General features: G+C 33.5%; 1 protein-coding gene across 1 annotated transcript; it reads right to left on the reverse strand.

Annotated features, from left to right (window-relative positions):
• Positions 1-1,389: 1,389 nt before the first annotated feature.
• LOC110020730 (protein FAR1-RELATED SEQUENCE 5-like) lies at positions 1,390-9,293 on the reverse strand. Its single transcript, XM_020718923.1, has 5 exons — positions 9,201-9,293; positions 3,834-4,019; positions 3,265-3,321; positions 1,571-3,145; positions 1,390-1,464 (listed from the first exon to the last, which is right to left on the reverse strand). Exons 1-5 carry the CDS (start codon positions 9,291-9,293, stop codon positions 1,390-1,392), a joined length of 1,986 nt encoding a protein of 661 aa, XP_020574582.1.
• Between the last annotated feature and the right edge of the window lie 15,727 nt (positions 9,294-25,020).

Genomic DNA, 25,020 nt, shown 5'->3' on the forward strand with positions numbered 1-25,020 from the left:
GTTATTCCTGTGTTATTCCCGTATTATTTTAGTGTTATTCTTGTGTTATTCCCGTGTTTTTGCCGTGTTTTTCTTCTGTTTCTCTGATGGTTTACATCATGAGTTAGGACAATGATATTCCCGTGTTATTTTAATGTTATTCTTGTGTTATTCACGTCTTAAACACTGTGTTATCCTCGTGTCATTCACTTATTATTATATGTATTATTCCCGTATTATTGGTGTGCTTTCCACGTGTTATCCTCGTCTTCATCCCGTGTTATTGCTGTGTTAGCCTCGTGATATTTCCGCGTTACTGACAGAAATCCTGGTGTTATTCACGTGTTACTCCCGTCTTATTGACGTGTTATTCTCGTGTTTCATTTATGGTTTACATGAGTAAAGACACGGGAATTTCTCGTGTTATTTTAATGTCATTCTTGTGTTATTCCTCGTGTTATTCACGTATTATTATCTGTATTATTCATCGTCAGATTGATGTGTTATTCCCGTGTTATTGCAGTGTTATTGTCGTGTTATTTACGTATTATTTACGTATTATTCCCGTGTTATTCACGTATTGTCTTCGTCTTATTCCTGTGTTATTGCAGTGTTATTCTCGTGTTATTTACGTGTTATTCCCGTGTTACAGTTGATATATACGTTTGAGCAGGATAGATATACAAATATTTCGACAAACACAAATTATAAACAACAAATAACCTTTTCGTAAAAACGTTTACAACTGATACACTATAACAGCTATTACAATATCAATCAATATAAAGTCTCACTTATGGAATCCATCAAAAGTCCACTGTATGTTTGGCTTAGTTGCGATGCATAGTTTTCCTGCAGCAGGTCAGTAATAGGAATGAGAAATAAATTAAGTTCTTTATATAAGACAGAGTGATATAATTGGCAAATTTATCGGCATACCTGAGCAAGGCAATCTGCCACGCTTTGTTCGAATGCGTCCACGGCTCGACGGCTACTTGCTGCTTCTTGTTCCATTCCTGGACGCAATGGGTCAAATTAGAAGTACGCATTATACATGGAATGGAATGAGGAAATAGTAAAATAAAAAATTTATACTTTTGGCTTTCTTATTTCTCTCCCAATGTCCTTTCAGCCTCGTTGTAGATACTCCTTTCGGCCTTTTTTTAGCAGGGTCATTGACATTGCACTCTATTATTCTGGGTTTATGCTTCTTTTTGGTTTTATGTAATTCTATCGTTCTCCCTGCTATGGCATCCTCAATATCTCCTGATAACTTTCTGAAAGTTTCCCACAGACACTCCTCAGCTAACTCATGTCCTTGTGCTCTATTAATGAGCTTATATGCAAATTTTTGGGAGCATGAACTGAATATAAGGGAACTTGAAGAAACATTATTACATCCAGAGTCTTTTAGCTCTTTGCACCCGAATCTGTTATACATGTCCCTTTTAGCATTGATGGACCACCGCAATAAGAAATATTTTTCTGGAATCACCTTTATTTTTGCAAGACTTAAAACAAATAATGCATGGGAGCACAACAACCCCATCATCTCGAACTTTTTGCAACTACATGTAACCTCACAAGTCACCTTGTCAACTAACACATTCCAGGGTTGCCTTGTCCCCTCATCATCCAATTTTGATACATAATATTTAGCATCGCTCTCCACTGATACTTCATATGTTAGCCCACATAAGCCATTCAAGAGCTCTTGTTCAAACATTGAGTAAAGCTTCCTTGTATAGAATGAGGATGCTTGCCTCAGCATGGGATTGATTTTAACCATGGGTGTCCTCACGGACTGACCACATTTGAAATCTTCATCTTTCTCACTCCTGCGCCACGATTTCATAATGTTTTCAAGACCGATAAAACAATCTGTGAGAGAGCTAGTTGGCTTTGAAACACCATGACAAACATTGTTGGTCGACTCACTTCGCTGTGTTGATAAAATTCCCATACCGAATATATCCTTATTAAATGCAGTTGACCATTTATGCCTTATACGATACATTTCATCTAACCAAACATTGCTTTGAAGTTCCCCAAACTCAATCATTAAGGACCATGTTTCTTCGAACTCCTCCTCAGAATCACACTTGCTCAAACATTTATAGAAAAGACCAGCCACACTCTTAGTGCGCACTCCACAGTGAACTTTGGAAGGTAGTTTCTTGTAGATATGCCATTGACATAATCTATGACGTGTCTGTGGGAGGCATTCTGCAATGGCTCTTGCCATTGCTTGATCCTGATCGGTAAAGATAGTTATGGGATGTTTGTCTCCCATTATTCGAATGAATGATTTGAATAACCACATGAATGATTCAGTGGTCTCGTCAGATAGAAATCCAACTCCAAACAGTACGTTCTGCCAGTGGTGGTTAACCCCCACAAATGGAGCGCAACATAAGTTATATTTATTTAATCGGTAGCTTGTATCAAAAATTATGACATCCCCGAAACAGTCATAATCCAACCTGCACAATCCATCACTCCAAAATATGCTTGTTAACCTACCAGACTCATCTGTTTGGAAATCCCAAGCAAACATGCTGTCCCCAGATTGCCTCTCCATGAACAATTGTATTAAAGCATTGACATCTCCCTGTTCAATTCTTTCTCTTCTTTCTCTCTGGATAAAATTAAATGCATCTCTCTTCGTGCACTCTAAATTCTCCACACCACCAACTTCCGTGGCAATGAAATTGTATGCGTGTGTTGCTCTGATGCCTGATCCTGTCATGGATCTCAACACATCTGCATTAATCCCACTTATCCTTCTGTTGGAACGAAGAAGATGCTTATCACCACTTTCGGCCAAAGGATGGTTATGATTTTCAATGAATTTTGCCACTTTCCAATTACCTTCGAAATCAACATGAAATCGTACCATGGCCTTACAGCCAGTCCTTGTGTCCGCTTTTCTGAACTTAACTGTGTTGTTAGGCTCTTTCTTATAGCCAGCTTTTCCACAAATGTAATCTTTAACCTTGAGCTTCTTGGAGTTCGGCCAGTAGGTGGTATGATCCTTCCGAACAGTGAATCCCACATGATGTGCATAGGCACGATAGCTTTCATATGCTTCTTCCTCACTGTGAATAATGCTACTAAGAAACTTCTCTGCGATAGGATCATTGTAAACTTGTGTTGCCTCAAAGGACTGCATAAAACAATGGTGATATCAGTAACACCATAATAACACAAGGGTAAAACAAAAAAACTATAATAATACCAATGCACTGTAGAACAGCACCCAAAGGATACTACATCAACACCTACGTCTACATGCAGTAACACTACAGTAACACTACAGTAACACCAGAATAACACAGAAGCCTAAAACCATAGTAACGAAAAAATAAACATAATAATACCAAAGCACTCTGTAGAACATCACCCAAAAGATAGTAGATAAACACCTATGTTTACATGCGGTAACACCACAGTAATACACGAATAACACAAGGGTAATACAAATAAACCTGAAGCCTAATACCATAGTAACGAAAAAAAAAACTATAACTAAACCAAACCTCGCTGTAGAGTAGCTTCCAGTGATACGTGAACACCTATGTTTACATGGAGTAACACCACAGTAACACCAGAATAACACAAAGGTAACACAAACAAAAGCAGAATTCCTAAACCATACTAACGAAAAGAAAAAAACCCTCATGATAACAAACCACACTGTGGAACAACATCCAAAAGACACTACATCGAACACCTACGTTTACATGGAGATAAAACTAAAGCCTAAGCCACACAACGGTACTAAATAAAACGCAAGAAACAAGAGTAATAGCAGAGTAACACCACAATAACACAACAGTAACACCAACACTTACTTCATCTTGGCCTTCAAAGTTCAGGCTGAATGATGGCATCTCAACGTTCATGGAGGCTTCCGGCATCTCAACGTTCATGGAGAAATCGACTTCTGGCATCTGAAAGTCCATGAAGCTGTGAACTGGAGCTGTGAACGGAGCTGTGAACGGAGCTGTGAACGGAGCTGTGACCGGAACTATGAACGGCTATGAACGGAGCTATGCGAAGGTGTCAAAAAAACCAGCGAAAAAAACCAGCGAAAATAGAACAGAAGCTGGCGCGAAATCATTTTATTGTGGCGGGATTTTTTCGTGAATTCGGGTTTTGGGTCGGGCCCGGGTCGCGAATACCCCTAAATTACGTGGGACCGTAGTTTCCAAGTGGCGCATTTATATTGGCTACGCACCGTAAGGAAGGTGCGTAGTACTGAGGGAATATTTCTTCGAGCAGGCGAGGGTTTTGGACGAGGAGAGGGGGCATGACGGATAGGGTAGGAATGTTCAAGGAGGAAAATTTGAGTGGTATAATGGTAAATATCAAGATTTATGTGTTACATGGTTAAATCATAAGGAATTGAGTGGTTTACACGTAAAAGCCTATGTTATTTTCATTCTTTTTAATGAATTCATTGTAGTATTAATATCATTTCCAACATCCTCCTTTGTGAATCATAGAAATGATTTGAATAAGGAAAGATATACAAAAATAAGGGAATTAATATCATTTCCAATATCCTCCTTTGTGAATCATTGAAATGATTCGAATAAGGAAATATATACAAAAATAAGGGAATATGATGAGAGCAAACAAACAAATATCAAAGAACTTTGAGAATTTATATTAGAGTGGTCCTCGTATGATAAGCCAGAGGCATATATGTCCAAAATAAATTGGAGCAAAATGTTTTGGAACCATATATACAAAGAATATCCTAACATAAGTTGCCCACGTACCAAAGAAATAAAAAAATTTTGTTCTATGTTTTGAGCTCAAGAGTGACTCCCAAAGGAATTAGATCCTCTGGTTAATTAAATCTTATAAGAAACACAAGAATACTCTCGATTAATTTAAAAAAAAAAAATCTTTCTTACACATTATAATAACTTGGGAAATGGGTAGACCAACAGGGAAATTGTTACATCAATGAAGAACGTCTCGATACTTCAAAGCCTATACCGAGCCGTAAGGGTAGAGAGAAAGTTTCTCATATCCCAAATGAACAACGACTCTTAGCCTCAAAGGTGATTTACAACCATTCTCAGTCCATGAAGTTTGACTTTTTGAAGATGTGGCATATTACTTTCCGAGGAAACATATGGTTTTCTTCAGAGAATTACCAGGAGGCAAAAGCTTAGAATGTAAAGAATAAAAGAAAAATGTTAAGAATCAAGAGAAAATAGAAAGTTAAAATATTATAGAGAGAAAAGTAGACAAAGAGATAAAAGAAAAGTTAGAAGAGACGAGAATGTTGAAAAGCAAGAAGAAGATACAGAAGAAAAGGACACATCTTCTAAAGAGAATGACGAACTTCAGATAGTTACCCAGTATTCCTAGTAGGTTTGATTGAATTTCTAAAAGAAATGGAGTAGTTATGCAAAATGACTAAGTACTAGCAAGAATAATTTTCTTACCACGTTTGAAGAATAAAACACCTGCATTGTACATCGACTTAGAATCCAATTTGGAGGATGAGCCATACACTATAGGTCCATTTATTAATCTGATTAAAGTAAGAACACCATGGAGAATTTCTCTAAAAGAAAATGACAATATTGATGAAGAATTAGTCTCGAATTGAGACAAGTTTGAACCATCATCTTACGTTAAGATTAAATAGTATGTAAATACTTTAGTTCTAACCCCACTATCTACAGATGCTATGATAAATTTGGAAGTTAAAGTATCACCTCAGTTGAGTGCTTACCAGAGCAAAACTTTTCATAAATGGTCCTCATCTTTGAGCATTTAAGAAGATGTTGAATGTGAAGATGAAAACTCAAATGAATTAATAGAACTCCCTTTTGATTGGTATTCTCCTCCTTGTGTTAATAATTTAACAAAACAAGATTTAAAACCACACACATGGTCTAAGAAACAATCATACAATTTTAACAACCATTTGAATCCCAAATGTAGGAAGTCAAATCAAAAGCTGGTGTGGGGTTCGCTACTGTAGAACCAATTGATGATAAGGAATATTGTATGGTCATTAATAATTATCTAAAATCAACTTAGATCTCTTTAAAGAGAAATCTCCTTCATGATAATGTTTGTTTAGAACTCTTAGAAGATTCTAATGAGCACTTAGAGGAAAAAAATAACTATTGATGAATTTAAAAAAAAAATAAATTTGGGAATTCAAAGCAACCCTAAACCAATTTTTGTAAGTTCATTTTTGAACGAATAAGAGACCAATGATATTGTCGAATTACTAAAGGAATTTAAAGATTATTTTGCTTGGAATTATAAAGAAATGCCAAGAATTGCTCCTGATGTGGCAATTCATAGATTGAAAATTAAACTTGATGTTATACCTGTTAAACAAGCACCTCAATGAACTAGGGTTGAAATTGAAGAACAAGTAATTATAGAGGTAAAAAAGTTAATTAAAAATGGCTTTATTCGAGAAGATAAGTATCTTTCTCGACTAGTTAAGAAGAAGAATGTGAAAATACATGTGTGTATAGACTAGAGATCTCAACAAGTCATGTCCTAAGGAAGAATTTCATTTATCTATACTAGAGTTGATGCTTGACATTGTCTTTTCAAATGTTATTTTCTCTTTCATAGATGGATCTTTGGGATGCAACCAAATTAAGATTGCTACTGAAGATGAGAGACATACAAACTTTAGAATACCAATTGGATATATTGTTACAAAGTTATGTCGTTCATCTTGAGGAATGTGGGTGTTAATGATCCGACCTGTAATCATGCAGTTATTTAGTTTCTAAAAAAATGCCAAAAACTTGACCCAATATATTTTAATTGCTAGTGTGTATAATATATATGTTATAGAATTTAGAATTTAATTAGTAGTTTACACACTATAGGTACTACACAAGTATACTTATCGTTTCAAGTAATTTAGCTTTTTTTTTTCTTTTAAAGCCCCGATATCGATCCCACAAGGAAGGTGAAACTTTTTTTATCTCAAAACTTCTTTTATAGACTTAGTAAGACTTAACTTAAACTCCAGACAATAATTTAGAAAATATGACAACAAGTTTAAGTGCAAATCAAATCTACTAAACTCCTAAAAGTTTTATTTCAAAGCTAAAAGAAAATGTTGAGATTCTAAACTAGTTTTATGACGAAGAGTTCAAATTATGTAAATTTTTTTCCCCTTTGCATATAGATAAGAATTAGTGTAGGAATCAAATGTTTAAATGTTAAAATATAGTTTTATGTCAAATAGGAGCATACCTATTCTTTACTCTATCCCGAGTGCATAAAGAACATTGGCTAACCTAAATTAAGTTCCTAAATCACAAGCTATGTTGGATAGGTTCTATAGGACTAACCAATCCTTAAGTTCCAAACTCTAGATCAAATTAGCAAAGGTTTTAGCCTGTCACCCTAGAATCACCAATTTACGCCCATGAAAATTTATCTCCCTATTTATTTGCATTAACTTATATATTACCTTCTCAACCACGAGATTAATGTGATTCTTACTAGTTGAGGAACAAATAGCCTTCCTGGGTTATTATGAATTTACAATAGATTTTAACATTTCAATTGACTATATTGAAGATGTAAAAGAAGTATTATTGATCTCATTTTTAATGAAGTATAATTATACCTCTTTAGAAGCTTAGGATCTAGCCATAAGACTTTCCTATTGACTATTCTAGAGGACTAGCAAATGGTTAAGACCAACCAACATGTGAAGACCCAAAAGTGAGTCCCAAAAGGATCAGTGAGACCTTAGGGTAACCCTTGGTGACTTGGTCTTGGTCATAGCCTCACACACACACACTCAAACCCTAAAATCACCTAATCCTAACCTACTCCCCAATTCTTCTTTGGAGACTCATATGGGTGGCCCCAAGCCCCTAGTCTTTGGCTAGGAGGGTTAGGACCAACATGTGGAGAACCCAAAAAGAACTTCCCCCATGAGCATTATGAATTTAGGGGAGAATTTTACGTAATTTGCATGGCCATCAAATCTAATTCCATTAAGACATCCCATTTTGGCCTCTTACCCCTGCTTTTCCCAAAAATTACCAAAATGCCCCTAAAACCCTAAAATTCCCAAAACCACCCAAACCCTTAATTCTCCACCAAAAATCATATTGAACCACTTCAAACAACCCCAATTGCCCAAATACTCTCAAAGTTCTCAAAATTCCCAAAATACCCCTAATCCACCTTAAATTACCAAAATGCCCCTGACATCAAAAAATTTGCCAAAATTCCTAAATTCACTCCAAACCTCCCCTAGATCAATCCTAACCGCCAATGACCTCAATGGCACCCAAATTCACCAAATTGGCCAAATTTCCTAAATTGCCCCTAAAACCCTAAAGTCCTCAAATCATCCCTAATTTCCACCAAATTCATTCCAAACTCACCCAATTTCAAACCCAAATCAAATTTCATTATGTTAAATCCAAATTGAAGCCAAATTCAAGCCCATTTCAACCCAATTCCAGGCCCAAAAGCCAAGTCCAAGTCAACTACCCCAAAATTGAACCCAAAATTCCACCAAATTGAGGCACATAATCATTTCAATTCCACAAAAATTGATTTTCAAATTCTTTATGACATTCTCCTAGGCCAAATTAAACATCAAATTGTCTAGATCCAAGCCCAAGCTAAGCCCAAAGTCAATGATAAAACCCAAACTCCATTTTAAGTCTAAAACCAAGCATTTCCTTAACCCTTTGATTTAATTAAACTCTAATTACCCCAGTCTATCCTAAGCATGTGACATTGCCACCTCAATCCTAGCCTAAACCCATTTTTGGGCCATGGACCAAAGGTCCTTTGAATCATGGAAGCTCCTCCCCTAAATTTGATTAACTCCCTAACCCATGCAACAAACCTTCCCAAGCCCCAAGTTAATCATAATTAAACCTCCCTGACCTCTATGAGCTAGCTAGCCACCCCCCTTAGCCTGTTCGGCCGCCTTAGTGGCCAAAAAACCCAAAATCAAGAGGGTCACCCATGGCTTAAATCCAAAATTCTACATATCCATTGTGGCAAACTCCAATTGGTTGATTGCACCACTCACCCCTTCACCTAAGCATACTTGCACCAGCAAATCAGGGCCTAAGGCCTCTCCCTTGGCCAAAATTATAAATAGCCCCCTCCATGTATAAACTTAGAGATCATCCAAATTCTAGGGGAAACTCTGTCAATTTGCTTCCACAGCTTTTCACAGACTTCTTAAATGCAATCCCATCATCCTTAACCACCCATTCCCACTGAGAAACCCTAATTTCATCACTGAAATACAAGGCCTTTTTGGCCATTTCACCAAACTCTTCAAAACTCCAAATTGATCATTCCATAAGCTTCCCAACTCCTAAAAACCACTTCACCAATTGAAAGCCCTCTGTCCCGAGCACTTCAACCTAACCATTGACCAGACCCGAGTCACCCTCCAATCAAAATCCTATATAAACTCAACCACAACTCACATCGACGCTTCAAGGATGTTCGTGGGACCAAGACAAAGCTCAAGAACAAATCCAAGTAAGGCCGCACCTCTTGGGCAAAGGTATTGACCAAAATCCCTAAATTTGTGCTCGGTTTGGAACTTTATGAAGGAAACTTGTATTTCATGTGCATGTAACCATATAGATGTGTTTCTCTCACTTAGATGAAGGTGCAGGAATAAACCTCACTTAATCAAGTTGAGTATCAAGCGAGATCTTAAGTTTAGAAATTGAGCGGTTCTCGGGTTAGAAAGATCAAGGACGATGAACGGATGCCATTCGTTTTTGCGTGTATCGAATGGACGGTTTAGATGCAGTCTGATGAGGAGATGGTACGGGAACCGCGAGCTGCATGGAAGCTGGCGCGTAAAGTGTCGCAAATGGGAATGTGTCGTGTGTGCTTTCGGAGATGTTGAGGATCCAGTCAGCGCCGAAGTGGATAAGTAGGAATGGGTATTTCTGATTTAAATAATTACAAAAACTTTAAAAATTCATAACTTAGTGTAAAAAAATGCTAAAAATAAATAAAAATACCCTTGTGCTTAGTGAATAGAGAAGAACAATGTGGACTAAAAATAAAAATATTTGCTTTGCATTTTTTTTAAAAATTAATTAAATAGTATGAAACTTCCTTAAATCATAAATTACTACATATTGATCATAAAAATGTGAGATTTAGAGGGTTCATTCCTCACATGCTTATAGATGTTCTCTGATTTTTTCAAAGTCAGAGAATATTTTTAACTTAGAAACCCTAATTTTCAAGGTAAGTCACCCTCATTTTTCTTAAAATAAATATAAGTCAAAAAATTACAAAAATCGATTTGATAGATTTACTGTGGTCAGAGAAACTTAGGAAAAATAAAAATCAAATTTCAAAATTTTAAAGTACATTTCTTATTTTAAAAGTTAAGAAAATCACCAAAAATAAGAAAAATATAAAATAACTCAAAAAATCATCAAAATAACCTAAATTGAAGGGAATAACCTTAGAAAGTTTCTATAAAAATTTTAAAGCCATAAAATTTATTTTTTAGCATAAAAATGTATTTTCTAAGTAAAAAAAGATTTTTGCTTAAAATAATTATAAAAAATTAAATATAAATAAAAAAATTATGAAAATTGGTTTGAAGTGTTCCTTAAGACCAAAGCCACCTAAGAAAAATAAAGGTCAAAATAAAATTTCTATTTTTAGCTTATTTTCTTAAGTAAATATTAATTAAAATACCAAAAAAACACCAAAATATGTCAAAACTTCATAAATCACTTTCTGATTGAAGAAAATAACTTTAAAAATTTTATGTAAATTTTTGGAATTATAAAAATGTATTTTAAGTAATTAAATGTATTTTTCTATATTTTTTAATTAAAAAAAATTATAAAAATAGAATAAAAATTCTAAGAAAATGGAATTAATTTCTTTGGGTTCTCTAAAGTCATAGAGATTAAATAAAAAAATAAAAAAGTAATTTTCAAAATAAAATATATTTTCTATTCATCTATTCATTAAAATCAACAAAAAAATATGGATAATTAAAATTTACCTCAAAAATTCATTAAAATTGTTTTGAGAGGACCTTTAATCAATGTGAACCTCATAAAATCTTCTTAAGGACAGAGGGCATGTTTTAATTAAGTAAATGAATTAACTTTGAAAATCTCTATTTTTGAACTAAAATAATTCTAGAAAATAGAATAAAAATCAGAAGAATACAAAGCTTCTCTGCTATTTTGAATAACCCATGAGTAACAATTCAACAAAGTTTCAAAGTCATTTGAATTAAATTGAAGGAGTTATGAAGTAAAGAGCTTTAGGGGTAAAGCAATAATTTTGGAATTTTGAGCCCTAATTAAAATTTTAGGTCAAACCAAGGGTAAAAGGGTAAGATTGATCATGATTGGTTCCCTAGGATGATTAAAACAAAAAGGGATAAGGGGTAGAAACCAATTCACACTTCTCTTTACAAAAGAGTAAAATTATAATTAATCAAATTGTTATAGCTTGAAAGATAAGTTCATTGGATGATTCTAATGTGAGGGGCATGAGATAGAGAGACAACAACTAACTAATTTAAAGCCCCAGATTAATGGTTAAGCATAATTCAATCATTCAATAAGAATCAAATTCATTTCACTTAACCTTTTAAAATTACAAATCTAGCCATTAAAGATCTAAGAGCTTTGTTGTGAGCTAGGATTGATCTAAAGCTATCTAAAAGGATTAGAAAAGAAAGAACATCTTAAACACTGCCAACTCACTTAGATGGTTGGGCTCACCTTTAGGGTAACTATTGACCAACGGAATATAGTTGTGTAAAATTTATAAAGTTGACTCCGCTTAACAACAGTGCTAAAAACTTGATGTGGTATTTTATGAATAATAATGTTAAGCACTTAATGTTGGTATTCTACGCAAGTATACATATCTTTATCAAGTAATATAAAACAATCTATTTAAGTCTCAAATATCAATCCCACGCGAAATATTTAAATTTGAAATGATAAATTAACTTAGAAATTCATAGAAATAAAAAAAAATTACTGTCACTAATATAAAATGTTTAAGATACTATGAACGTTAAATTATTCACTACTAGCAGAATTTAAATACAGAGTTCACAATAGAAACAGCTAAATTATGTTTATGTGATGAAGTTTTCTAATATGAAAAAACATCTTTCCCACTACAATGAGTTTTTGGTGAAATGAGATGAGATAAATGATTTAAATATGTATTGTGCCAAATAGGAGCAATTTTAACTCTCTACCATGATTCAATGTTATATAAAATCATTGGCTAATCTTAGGTTTAGTCCCTAAATCTGTGGTTAGGTTAGGAGGATGCTGGCTCCCACTCCAGAGTTCCTACTTCCCTTCCCATGAAGGCTAACTCTCGTTTTAGTTTTTAAACACTAAGATCAAATTGGAGATTTTTAGTCTGTCACCCTAAAAATCTCCAATTCTACACCCAACAATGTATATTTCCCTATTTATTTGACTTAATTCAATGAACAAAACACTCCTTCATAGACTTAAATGTGATCATCACTCCGTTGTATAACTCATACTCCATTTCCCAGATCATATGTTTCACAACATATTTTAACAACTCAATTGGCTAGATCGAAAAGTAAATTAAGAGTGGAGTTGAAAAACCATCACAATTTATTTTAAATTTTAACATTGGCACATCCAAATTATCTCTTCATTTCGCCATATCTTAGAGTAGAGAAAAAGATAAAGGAAACTACTCAGACTTCATGAGAAAGATACAACAAAACACAAATTTCAGATATAAAAGGAACTTCATACAACAATAATAAACAAATAACACTTATATGAAACTCTTCCTCAAAGAAAATCCCTTGTAGCCTCTCTTAGGAAATGTAGGAAAGGAAATGTAGGAAGAATCTTAGGAAATGTAGGAAGAAGAAAACTCTCACTTCTCTTCCTCTCCAACACTTCTCAGAGAAGAATTCACACTTAAAGCTACCACAAAAACACAAAACTATAAAGAAAATAATTAATGGTGTACACTGACGTGGAATGATGTAAAGTGGCAAGAAGAGATGCAAAGAATGGGTGAAAGGGTCCGAAAAAAGTGAAGGAAGGGCCCTTTTCAGATCAATTTCAGCTCTAAATAGAGCCTAAGGTTGGTTTTCCAATAGGTGCATCCAAAAACTCTTCAAAAAGCGTCCAAATTTATCAAATATTCTAGAAACAGGGTCTGCACCAACACTGGCGCCGTCAGAGCCCATTCTGGCGTTGTCGGTGTCAGAGGCTATTTAATTTAGTTTGTCTTCTCTGTCAAACGTCGTCGTCGGTGCTGAACAATTTTTTAAATTCTCTATTTTGACTCCAAATTTCATTCTTTTTGCTTTCTTTTTGTTCCAAGTCTTAAAAATCAACAACCTACAATAAAACATAAAAAAAATATCTTCCATTAAAGTGTAATATCACCACTAATGGGTATAAAGTATGAGTCTAAAAATGCATATATTTTTGGTGCATCAACTATTCACTCAAAGCCTCGAACATAATAAGGAAATTAATTCTTAGCCTACTCATGGGTTAATTAAGATGTATACGCATCAACTAGTCACTCAAAGCCTCAAACATAATAAGGAAATTAATTCTTAGCCTACTCATGGGTTAATTAAGATGTATACGCATCAACTAGTCACTCAAAGCCTCAAACATAATAAGGAAATTAATTCTTAGCCTACTCATGGGTTAATTAAGATGTTTATTGAGCACAACTTGAAGACATTAATTTGACTTGGATAATCTAACTATCAGTCTAGCAAGGCCTGAATGAATCTAAAGTGATCTGGGAGGCCCAAAGCTTGTTTTGAGTTATCCTCTGGACATTCTTGGAAGATTTTGGATACTTTAGAGGATCTTTGAGTCTACTAAGGCTTGTTGAAGAAAATCATCTTCAAAATATAACAATAACTGAATTGACATAAAATTCTGAAGGACCCACCAAGTTATAATTTGGGACCCGATAATTTATAAATCAATAAAAAATACCCTGACTTTACTGATCCTACATTAATAACCCTATGCTCAAGGGTTTAAGTTTTGGATAAGGTATTTAAATCCATGTGAGCAACTGAGAATAATTTGCCACATACGGATCATCGGGCTTGTGTAAGTGTTAGGTCTAAGTGGCGACGGTAAGGACGACATTACTTATGTGTGCTAAATAAGGGATACGAAGTGGGATTAAGGATGATATCTTCTTCCACAAGGATTTTAATAAGGAGAGAAGATAGGACCGATGAAACTATTCACCAGCTTTTGGTAAGAGTTGCCCTGCCACTCTTAGGTTGTTGATAATCCTAGCCCGATTAGAGTAATTAACCCATGGACTATACCACTTTACAAAATATTTAACAAAAATCCCTTTTCTAACATCATTACTTTTGTTTGTTAAAGTAAATGCTACATGCATAAAGAAAATTAAAGAATTTTGATGAAAATTTATAAAAGTCCATGGGTTAACTACTTGAATTGAGGATAAAGATTGCCCTCCTCGGATTGTCGGGTTGGCGACTTTCATCAAGGTTAAAATCTTAAAGCACATTATTCAGCTCTGAGCCCCTACCTTTACTAAAATTTTACACTTAGCTTTGATCTTTCATATGTGATTACGAGTTTCATTTTATTTGCTTGTATTTTTCTACAATTTGCTCTTTGACTTCTTCGCACTAGTTTTTCTTGCTTTTCTATCTTTCTTCCCTCGTAATTTACTTAAGTTTCCTATAACTTTATTAGGTTTTATGATATTAACCATGCAGTGGCAACAAAGGCCCAGGTATGCATTTACAGTCTATTTACTATAGTATTTACTACTTTACTCTACTGCTTACTTACTTTGTCATATACACTTGTAAAATGAAAATAACAAAAATACACTTTCAAAAATATTTGTGCACTTTTAAACCACTTGAAAGAACGTAATTTACCCCTTTTGAATTTATGAGAGTCTCTCGAATGAGATAAACCACGGTTGCTAACGAGATTTCTTCAGTCTATATGCACTTAAGTGTCTGTTTAGGCTAAGTAAATTTAAAAGAAAATATTGGCATCGGGACAACATAACCGTGGGATCTTAACCGGTGGTTGCTCAATTTACATTAAAAAGAAAATTCCCCTGAACATTCTAATAATAAAGTCCATTAGTAACAAAATAAACTGCAAATATTGGAGCAACCACTACAACAAGGAGCTTAGAGCAAACTTCGTGGGCAGGAAAACAAGATCTTCAACAACAAAACTTTTCTTAATTTAAGCAACAAACCATTAGGACTTCATGGTAGTCGGCCCAGTGCGACATCAATCCCCACTTTTTCTTTAAGCCATTGCACAGCTGTGTTGTGCAATATAAGCTCTAATTCTCTTAGAACCCCGAGGTCATCACTTGGTATGACACAAATCCTCCTATCTTCCAAGCTATTTGCATGATCGGATATTGTGCAGATGTAAGTCCTGAATAATAAAATTGGTAGGATAGAACTTTAAACAATATCATCTTTAAAACTGAAGTCAAACCATATGATAGCTTGGGAAGTCATCGAGGCTCACCTTGAATTCTATGACTTCCTCTATTTCTCGCTCCTTTGAAGTCTGAAAATAATTGTTCCTATCTAACCCACTCCCATTTTATTTTTCCATGTCCAACCTTAAACACTAAACTTTGTAATCTTGAAGACAAATACCTCTAGTCATTATCGAGAGTTTTCTCAAGTGGTTTCAATCACTTGGGATATAATTAACTATAGGAGATTGTCTCTATAGGGAACTAAAGAACTCAGGTAATATAAACCCTCTCTAATCTTTATATTAGATAGGTAAATTTATCGGCCAACATATAAAAAATGGTTTGCAGACCAAGCAAATGTCATAAATTCTTTAGCTTAAGTAATCAAGCCTCGCTAATAATAAATGAGTCTATTCATCAAGATAGGTGCATTATTTGTGGTGTGGTGCTCAGTTATTTTAAACTACTAAATGTATGGGATTTATTCGGTCTCACTATTTTTCAAACTTAAAATACTACCTTTTTAAAAATCTAAATTACATATAAATCCAAATGCCATTTCCAAAAAAAAAAAAATTATGGCCAACAAGTACGAAGTAATGAATCATCACAAGTATAGAATAAAAGAAATCTTAAAAAATTATAATAATACACATGATTACTTCATATTGCAAGGACAAATATAAAAGAAACTACTCAGAATTCACGAGAATAACACAACAAAACATGATTTATATTAAAATCAAAGACTTCAGAATAGAACAAAACTCAAATAAAAATACAAAAGTACTTATCTCAGACTTCTCCCTAAATAAAAAATTTGAAGTTCCTTTGACTTCTTACTCCAGCAGACACACTAAAAAACAAATTACAAAAACTATCACACAACACACAAGAAAAAAGCGTCACGCCCCCTCCTAACACTCTTCACCACCAACCAAAAGCCCCCCTTTTCTACTAGCCAACTGTGTCTTTAAATAAAGCTCTTAAAATCACCAAGATTCACTTCAAGCACTACTTCAAAATTTGTCCAAATTCATTGCACAAAATTCCAAACCATTTCTGGCGCCTACGCGCCCAACTGTGGCCCCTAGGCGCTAGTTGATACACTAAAATTATGTATTATTTTATGTATACATGTTATGCTTATTTTGGTGATATTGCACTTTAAAAAATAGTATTTTTCATATTTTTGTTATAGGTATATCAAGTTTAGGCATTTGGAGCAAAAAAGTAGTAAAAAAGAAGAAATTTGGAGCCAAAATGGAGACTTTTATGATCTTAGCGCCAGAGGCGCCATTTTCCAGAGAGCTGGTGCCAGAAGCACTAGAAATTTGTGCTAGAGACGCCATTTTACATAGAAGTGGGGCCAAAAGATCCAGAATTAGTGTCAGAGGTGCCAGAATCCAGAGAACAACACATACTTCATTAGGCTAGCGCCAGAAGTGCCAAAGATGAATTAAGATGGAGGAAGGCAGTTTGTGACTATTTTTGAGTGGTTTTGGAATGTTCTAAACAATTTAAATGTTCCATGAAGTGGTTCATTGCATCTAGACACTTTGTAAAGGCTCTTTAATGAAGAGATAAGTCTCTTGGATGAAGGGACTTGTCTCTTAATGTTAAAATATGTGACTTTTGGGGAGAGAATTGGAGGGAATTTTGAATTCCTTTTGAAAGAAGGCTAGCCCTAATTAAAAAGGAGAGGATTCTAGAGAAGAGAGGGGGGCAGGAGTTTGAGAGGAAGGTTTTGACGTGAGAGAGAAATCCTGGAGAAGAGAGGATTTTCTTCTAGAGTTATAAGAGGAGAGGGATGGTAAGATATTTCTTCTTCATTACACTTCTAAGAGAGAATTGAGTGTGATTGTAAAGAAAGAAAATGCTTAAAGAGAACTTCTAGGGTTTGCTTCGGAAGGAGTGTGGGATAATTTGTGTTCTTTTCTTTTTTTATTTTGTAAACTTGTTTTTATATATATAATTCATGTTTTGTTGTATCCTTCTTATGAATTCTGAGTAGTCTTCTTTATCCTTCTCCCTGCAATGAGATATGATTTTATGAAGAATTAGTTTTATTTTGTAAGGTTTTAAATGTTAATAAATTGTGATGATTCGAATTATGATCTTCATTTAATTTTTGATCTGGTCAATTGAAAGGTTAAAATTTGTTGAGAAACATACAATCCAAAAGGGCTATGTTTTCAACAATAAGGTAAGAGTTACATTCAATTTCATGTATGAGAATGTAATCCATGGAGTTGCATGCAAATAAATTAGGAAATATACTTTGATGGGCACAGAATTAGAGATTTCAGGTGACAAAAAAAATCCCCAATTTGGTCTGGTTATTTGGGAACTAAAATGAGATTTTTAGTCCTCAGACGAGGAAGAAGTGAGAGCTCAGGAGTGGCATCCAGTATCATCTCAACCTAACCATGGATTTAGGGACCAAACTCTAGATTAGTCAATGCTCTTTATGCACTCTTAGAGGGTAAAGAATAGGATTACTCCTACTTGAGACAGTACAATTCTATATGTATTTTAAATGATTTTAATTTCTTCACACTCCATAAACTCATTGTAAAGAGGAATGATGCTTTCTTAAATTTGAACTCTTCGTTTCAAAACTTTGTTTATTCTTTATAAGTTTACTTTTGAAGTTTAACGATTAATTAAGTGACTTAGTTCTTTTAGCTCCATTTCATTCAACACACATTAACTTTACTTTAGATTTATTTTTCTTACTTAAGTTTCATAGTTTAAATATTGTGTTTGACGTTATAACCATAAGAATTTCTAAGTCCCCGTGGGATCGATACTTAGGACTCCATTAGAGCCCTTTATTACTTGAGCGATATGTATACTTGCATTATTATTATAGGTTTGACAGCTTAAAGATTTTAAAAGATAAAATTATTTATACTGAACTTAATTTTATTGGGATTGAACTGCATATCTACTATTAGTGTTGTTGTGTATGTATTGTAATAATCAAAGATATTTACAATGCACACCACAAAACCACTCTCATCACCAGTCTTCTAGAAGCCTATTTTAACTACCAAGTGCCTAGGTGTCAGATCTTTGCGCCTAGGCGCCAACTCAATTTTTGCTCCTTTTGCTCTTAAACTCCATCTTTTGTACCTGAAATAAAAAACACACAAAATACATTCCATTAAAGCACAATGTCCTTAAAAATGAGCATATATGTATATATATATATATATAACAAATTTTAAGGCGTGGCAATATCCCACATGTTATGTTAAAATATTTTTTTTTAAATATAATTTATTTGAGGACAAATAAAGTTTAGTTTTAAAAGTTTTTCTCCCTTCCCCAAACTTAAATTTTTAAATATTTAAAACATGATAGTACAAAAAAAAGTATGAAGAGAGAAAAATTAAACAGATTAATTATCTATCGTCAGGCTCTAAGCATGAAAATAATACAGGTACAAAAAGTAAAAATAGGTGTCTGCAACAGTAAATAAATCTAAATTAAACAGGTTTAAGTAAAGAACTACCCTCTCACACAAACAATATATACATGCATATATATATATATACATACATAATATATATATATGCATGTATATATTGTTTGTGTGAGAGGGTAGTTATTTACTTTGTACTTTTCATGTTAAACGTGTTTAATTTAGATTTATATACTGCTAACAAAAGGAAAACTGTAGTGCAATGAAAACTAAAAATTCCAAAATACACATCAACAGTACACATACATATCACAATTGTTAGTACAATCAAAATAACTAAAAGTCAGCAATAAATAGAGAAAGTAAATACATACATTAGAATCACTGCTCTTCCTCCTCATCTTCATCCTAATCCATGGCCTTACAGCGCTCAAACATGTGATAGGGAGGATAAGCAAGGAACTCTACACTAGTCTAGTCTCAAAAAGCTCACAAGGGAAGTATTGAAACTCACTTCATAATCACTTTTGTGCTTCAAATATTGTTCCAAATGCTCCCAATGTTCTTCATTCTCTTGAAGCTGACACTGTACAAAAAGTATATCATTTTGTTGCATCTACAATTGCTCCATTATAGTGTCCAAACTAAAAGGTTAATGAATCAAAGTAAAAGAGAAAGAAGGTTTCGAGGCTGAAGTAGATGGAATATTTGAAACTGTACCTCAAGATCTTCCATATAAGTCCACATTAGCCTTACCAATAGGCTTTAGTGGCTGTGGTAACTCTTCCCATGCCTCATTTTTAACCCCAAAATGTTTGCAAATAGTAAAGATAACGGAAGGGTAGCCAAAACCTGCAGAAGTATAATCCTCAATTTTTGCTTATGTGCACAATATTATAATGACTTTAATGATTTTTTTCACTTATGATATCTTAATTTACTATAGAACAAAAAACTTGATCCTGGAAAAAATAAGAATTTAACTTTTTAATTTATGTATATTTGGATACTAAGCAAGTATTCATATCGTTATCAAGTAATATAGGACTTTTTTGATTAAGACGTGAATATCGAACCCATAGAGAAATATGCTATATGCACAAACTTTATCTTTTTAAAAGACAATTACTTAAACTATAGATATTTTCTCAATATGTAAAATTCAATTCTTTTTGGAATTTTCAATTCTTTTTGGAACAGTAAAACTTCTAAAGATAACTTGAGTTTGTGTAAAAGAAAAGCACTTGAAAAGATAACTTCTATATTTAAGCTATTGAAAGAAAAGCACTTGATATGAAAATATCTTTCCCCTTATTATGAATCAGTAATAAGTATAGGAATTCTGTTGTGGAAGTATGCAAATTGTGTTGTGCCAAATATGAGCAATAATATTCCTTACCCTTACTAGAGATGCTATAAAGAACATTGGTTAATTTAAAGTTTGAATAGTTCTGAAGACCGGCAAGGCAGGGAAGATACCAACTCTCACTCTAGAGTTCCCTCGATTCCCTCCACCTGGGGGCTAATATCCAGTATCAGAACCTAAAACATTAAATCAAGTTGGGGGTTTTAACATGTCACATTAAAGTCCTCTAACTCTACACCCTTCAAAGTATATTTCCCTATTTATTTGCACTAAATCATATGAATTACATTCTAATTAATACAACTTTATGTGATTCTTTCAAATTGTTGACTGAGACAATACCAGCCCGGTTCTTACATGTCGGTTCTTACATGTTCTTTACAATAAATTTTAACATATGGATAGACCAAATCAAGAAATTCAAGAAATAAATGAAGTACATGGATTATAACTTCTTCCAACATTAAAGATCAATACTCTCCACAACTTCCATCCAACACTTTAATTACTTATCATTTTAAGGAGAAAGATAAAGAAAACTACTCAGAATCTAAGGAGAAAACAAAACCACACTTTAGTTTAAAAATATAAATCATTGTCAAACCAATAAGAAGTCTCGATTAAAAATAAAAGTAGTTCAAAATAAAAGATAAAAACTTATCTTAAATCCTCCACCAAACTCTTGAAGTTTCTTTGAATCTCTTCTCTTTTACAACACTCTTGACTATCACAATAGAACTAAAAACAAAAAGGATAAAGTAAATTTGTGGTGCCTGAAAATCTCTCAAATACTCTCTCCTTTCCAACACTTTTCAGAACTTTCAAGCACACTTTAAAAAGTCTCAACTTCCTTCTTTTATAAATCTTCAAGAGGTACCTTGATAACTCTTCAAAATGTGTCCCAATTTGATGTATTCTCCAATGGATACCTCCTTTCATAAGTCTTTTAATAATATTTTTGTTTCTAGTGGTCATAACTGCCCTATTTAGCCAATAGGTGCCTCAAATACCCCTTCAAAATTTGGTAAAATGAAGTGAACCATCACATAACTGCCTCTAGTGCTAGCGCGGGGCCTCTAGCACTTAGGTGCGGCCTTCTCTGTTTTCCCGGCACTTAAGCGTCGGATCTGGCACTTAGGCGTCAAAACACTTTAGCACAATGTTCACCTTTTTGCTGAAAATTTGATCATTTTTCACTTCTTTTAGCATTTTTCACCTTTTTACTTATACCTGAAAGAAAAACACACAAATACCTTCCATTAAAGTGCAATATCTAAAAAATAGGTATAAAAATGTGTCTAAAACACTATATATTTTAGGTGTATCAAAGTACTAGCTCTGACGGATATGAAAACATCCTTGTAGATGAGAGAGCCAACATCAATAGGTTTCATCTTCTGAATGTAATAGTTCAGAATGGCTCTCTCCTGAGTCACTTCGTTCAAATGATTTGTAGGAAGCATTCGAGCCAAACTAAAATAATGTCAGGCCTTAGATGGGGCATTAAGCATAAAAGAGGAAAAATTTACCTTATTCTCGTTCTTTCCTTTCCATGATCCACACCCATCTGTTAGGAATGTGATGATCTCATCGAGCTCCGACTCAGTAGGCTTGAATTCAAAATAGGAGGAATCTAGAATAGAAGACAACTGCTATAAGGCATTGATCCTCTTGGGGGTGAACTCAACTCCCCTCTCTCGAACAAGCACTTCCTCTTCCGGTGTTTCAAGCTGATTAGCATAAAATTCTCATATCACAGAAATAACTACTACATTAGTGAAGTAGCAAAAACTTTCCTAGTGATGAGCAATAATCAAATTTTCTTGAATCTTCATAATCTTCTTTGTAATTCCTTCATGGATAAGCACAAGGAACCCATTGAAGTATTTTTTGGTGTCCTTGTGCACAAACTTCCTTCCATCAACCCCAACATTACTCTTGCTCTCCACTAGAATAAGAAAAGTGGATCAAACACTCATTTCCTTCTCTAAATATGCTCTCTCATGCCTAGAATAAGAAGTGTCAGGTCCCTTAGGCTAGTTTAAAATAGTTTTAATGGAAAGAAGTGGGTTCAAACTGCCAAGGGTAGTTTACCCACAATTTTCAAACTGTGGCACCTAGATACTAGATTCTAGTGCTTTGGTGTCATGCCAACTGTAAACTGGCGCTTAGACGCCAGGTTTCGATGCCTTGGTGTCAGTGCCCAAATAAGCACCATTTTGCCTTGCATTCAATTTTCACCTTTCAATCACATTTTGATCATTAACATAGTGTTTTATTCCTCCTCACATCTTATAAAACTCAGTACTACATCAACTGGTCCCTATAACAGCAAAAATCAATCAACACAAATAATCATGAATTGCCTCCCACGAAGCACTTGGTTTAACGTAGTCAGCCCGACGTATCCAATGTTTTACTCTAGTTGACCCAACATCAGGACTTCTTCATATAAATGCTTGTTTCTACACATGTAAAGTTTCAATTTGTGTTTATTTACTTTAATATTATTTCAATTTTCAGATCTTTAATATCCACAACACCATACATATAAACTTTTATTACAATAAATGACCCTGACCATCTGGACTTAAGTTTTACGGGAAATAATTTCAATCTCGCATTATAAAGTAAAACGTCTTGTTCAGGCTTAAAATCTTTTCTTAAAATCTTCTGATCATGTCAAATCTTCATCTTTTCCTTATAAATTTGTACATTCTCATAAGATTCATTTTTAATTTCCTCAAGTTCATTTAATTACAATAATCGTTTCTCACTATCTTCCTTCAGATTATAAATAAATTCCTTAACAATCCAATAAGATTTATGTTCCAGTTCAACTGGTAAGTGACAAGGCTTTCCAAATATGAGTTTATATTGTGACAACCTATAGGAGTTTTAGAAGCAGTCCTATAAGCCCATGATGCATAATCAAGTCTAGCAGACCAATCTTTCCTATTAGGATTTAAAGTCTTTTCAAATATTCTTTTAATTTTTTGATTGGATACTTCTGCTAAACCACTAGTTTAAGGAAGATAAATTGTGGTAATTTGATGTTTAATTTCATATTTCTTAGTAAATGTTTTAATTTTTAAGTTCTTGAAATGACTTCCCCCATCTATAATGATCGCTCCCGACATTCTGAATCTAGTGAAAATATTTTTCTTTAAAAATTTTGCAATGTTTTGAGCATCACAGTGGCGTAAAGCAACAACTTCAATCCATTTTGAAACATAATCCACAACAATTAAAATATATATATTTTTAAAAGATTGTATAAATGGTCCCATAAAATTCAAACCTCATAAGAAAATCAACTTCCAAAGTAAAATTTAGGGGTATTTCATTCTTTTTAGAGATATTGCTTACTCTCTGCATCTATCACATGTTCTCGCATAAGTACTAAAATCCTTATAAATAGTTGGCTAATAAAATCTAGATTGAAGAATTTTAAATGTAGTTTTATCTACCCCAAAATGTCTCCCAAAATTAGATTCATTATATTTTTGAATAATTTCCTAGGGTTTCCTCAAATGGTACATATCTTCGGATAACTTGATCCTTAAATTTTTTATATAAGTAAGCATCATCCCAGAAGTAAAATTCTACATCGTGAATGTTCTTCTTCTTTTTTGTAGCTTGTTAATCCATAGGGTAAAATACTATTAACTATAGTTAACTATATCAGCATACCACAAAACATGTCACTTAGTAATAGCATATAGTTGTGCAATAGGAAAAGTTTCATTTATTTCAATAACATTATCACCATAATTGTTTTGTTCTTGCCTTAATAAAATAAATGATCAACAATTTGATTATCAATTCACTTCTTATCTACTACTTGAAAATTAAACTCCGCATCTGAATGACCCATCTGATTAACCTTGGTTTTGTGTCATTCTTCAGCATTAGATATTTTATAGCAGAATGATCAATATGCACAATACATTTAAATCCAATTAGATAAGATCTAGATTTATCAAATGCATATACTATTGTCAATAATTCTTTCTCAGTGATAGTATAATTTATATGAGCTTCATTAAAAGTTTTACTGGCATAATATATAACTTTAAAAGTCTTATCATATTTTTTCCCTAATACTACCTTAATAGTATTATCACTCGCATCACACATTAAATCAAATAGTTTTTCTCAATCATTTGAAACAATAATAGGTGTAATGATTAGTTTTTTCCTTTAATAAAGTGAAGGCATTTAGGCATTCCTCATTAAAATCAATTTAGGCATTCCTCATTAATTCCTCATTAAAATCAAATATTGCATTTTTTTTTCCAAAAGATGGCACAAAGGTTTGGAAATTTTAAAAAGTCTTTATTATAATGCCTGTAAGATCTAGTATGTCCTAAAAAACTTCTAACTCCTCTCACTGTAGTAGGAGGTGATAATTTAATAATTACTTATATTTTTGCTAAATCTACTTACATGTCATTTTCAAAAATTTTATGCCCTAAAACATTTCCTCCAACGACCATAAATTGGTATTTTTTTCAATTAAGAATTAATTTTTTTTCTTCACATCATTTTATAACCCTTCTTAAATGGTCTAAACATGAATCAAATGAGGTTCCAAAAATTAAGAAGTCATCCATAAAAACTTCAATTCCTTTCTCAATTAGATTGCTAAAAATGGACATCATGCACCTTTGAAAGTTGCAGATGCATTGCATAAACC

The sequence above is a fragment of the Phalaenopsis equestris genome, unplaced genomic scaffold (genome assembly GCF_001263595.1).
Source record: "Phalaenopsis equestris unplaced genomic scaffold, ASM126359v1 Scaffold000107, whole genome shotgun sequence".
In the NCBI taxonomy this organism is placed as follows: Eukaryota; Viridiplantae; Streptophyta; class Magnoliopsida; order Asparagales; family Orchidaceae; genus Phalaenopsis; species Phalaenopsis equestris.

Excerpts from the sequence above, each read along its gene's own strand:
- LOC110020730 (XM_020718923.1), bottom strand. The coding sequence starts at position 9,293 with ATGGCCAAAAAGGCCTTGTATTTCAGTGATGAAATTAGGGTTTCTCAG. Across the intron at positions 4,020-9,200 it reads GGATTGCATTTAAGAAGTCT|CCGTTCATAGTTCCGGTCAC; the intron begins GTGAAAAGCTGT and ends CTCCGTTCATAG. Across the intron at positions 1,465-1,570 it reads GGAATGTGTTAGTTGACAAG|AAAAATATTTCTTATTGCGG; the intron begins GTGACTTGTGAG and ends AGGTGATTCCAG.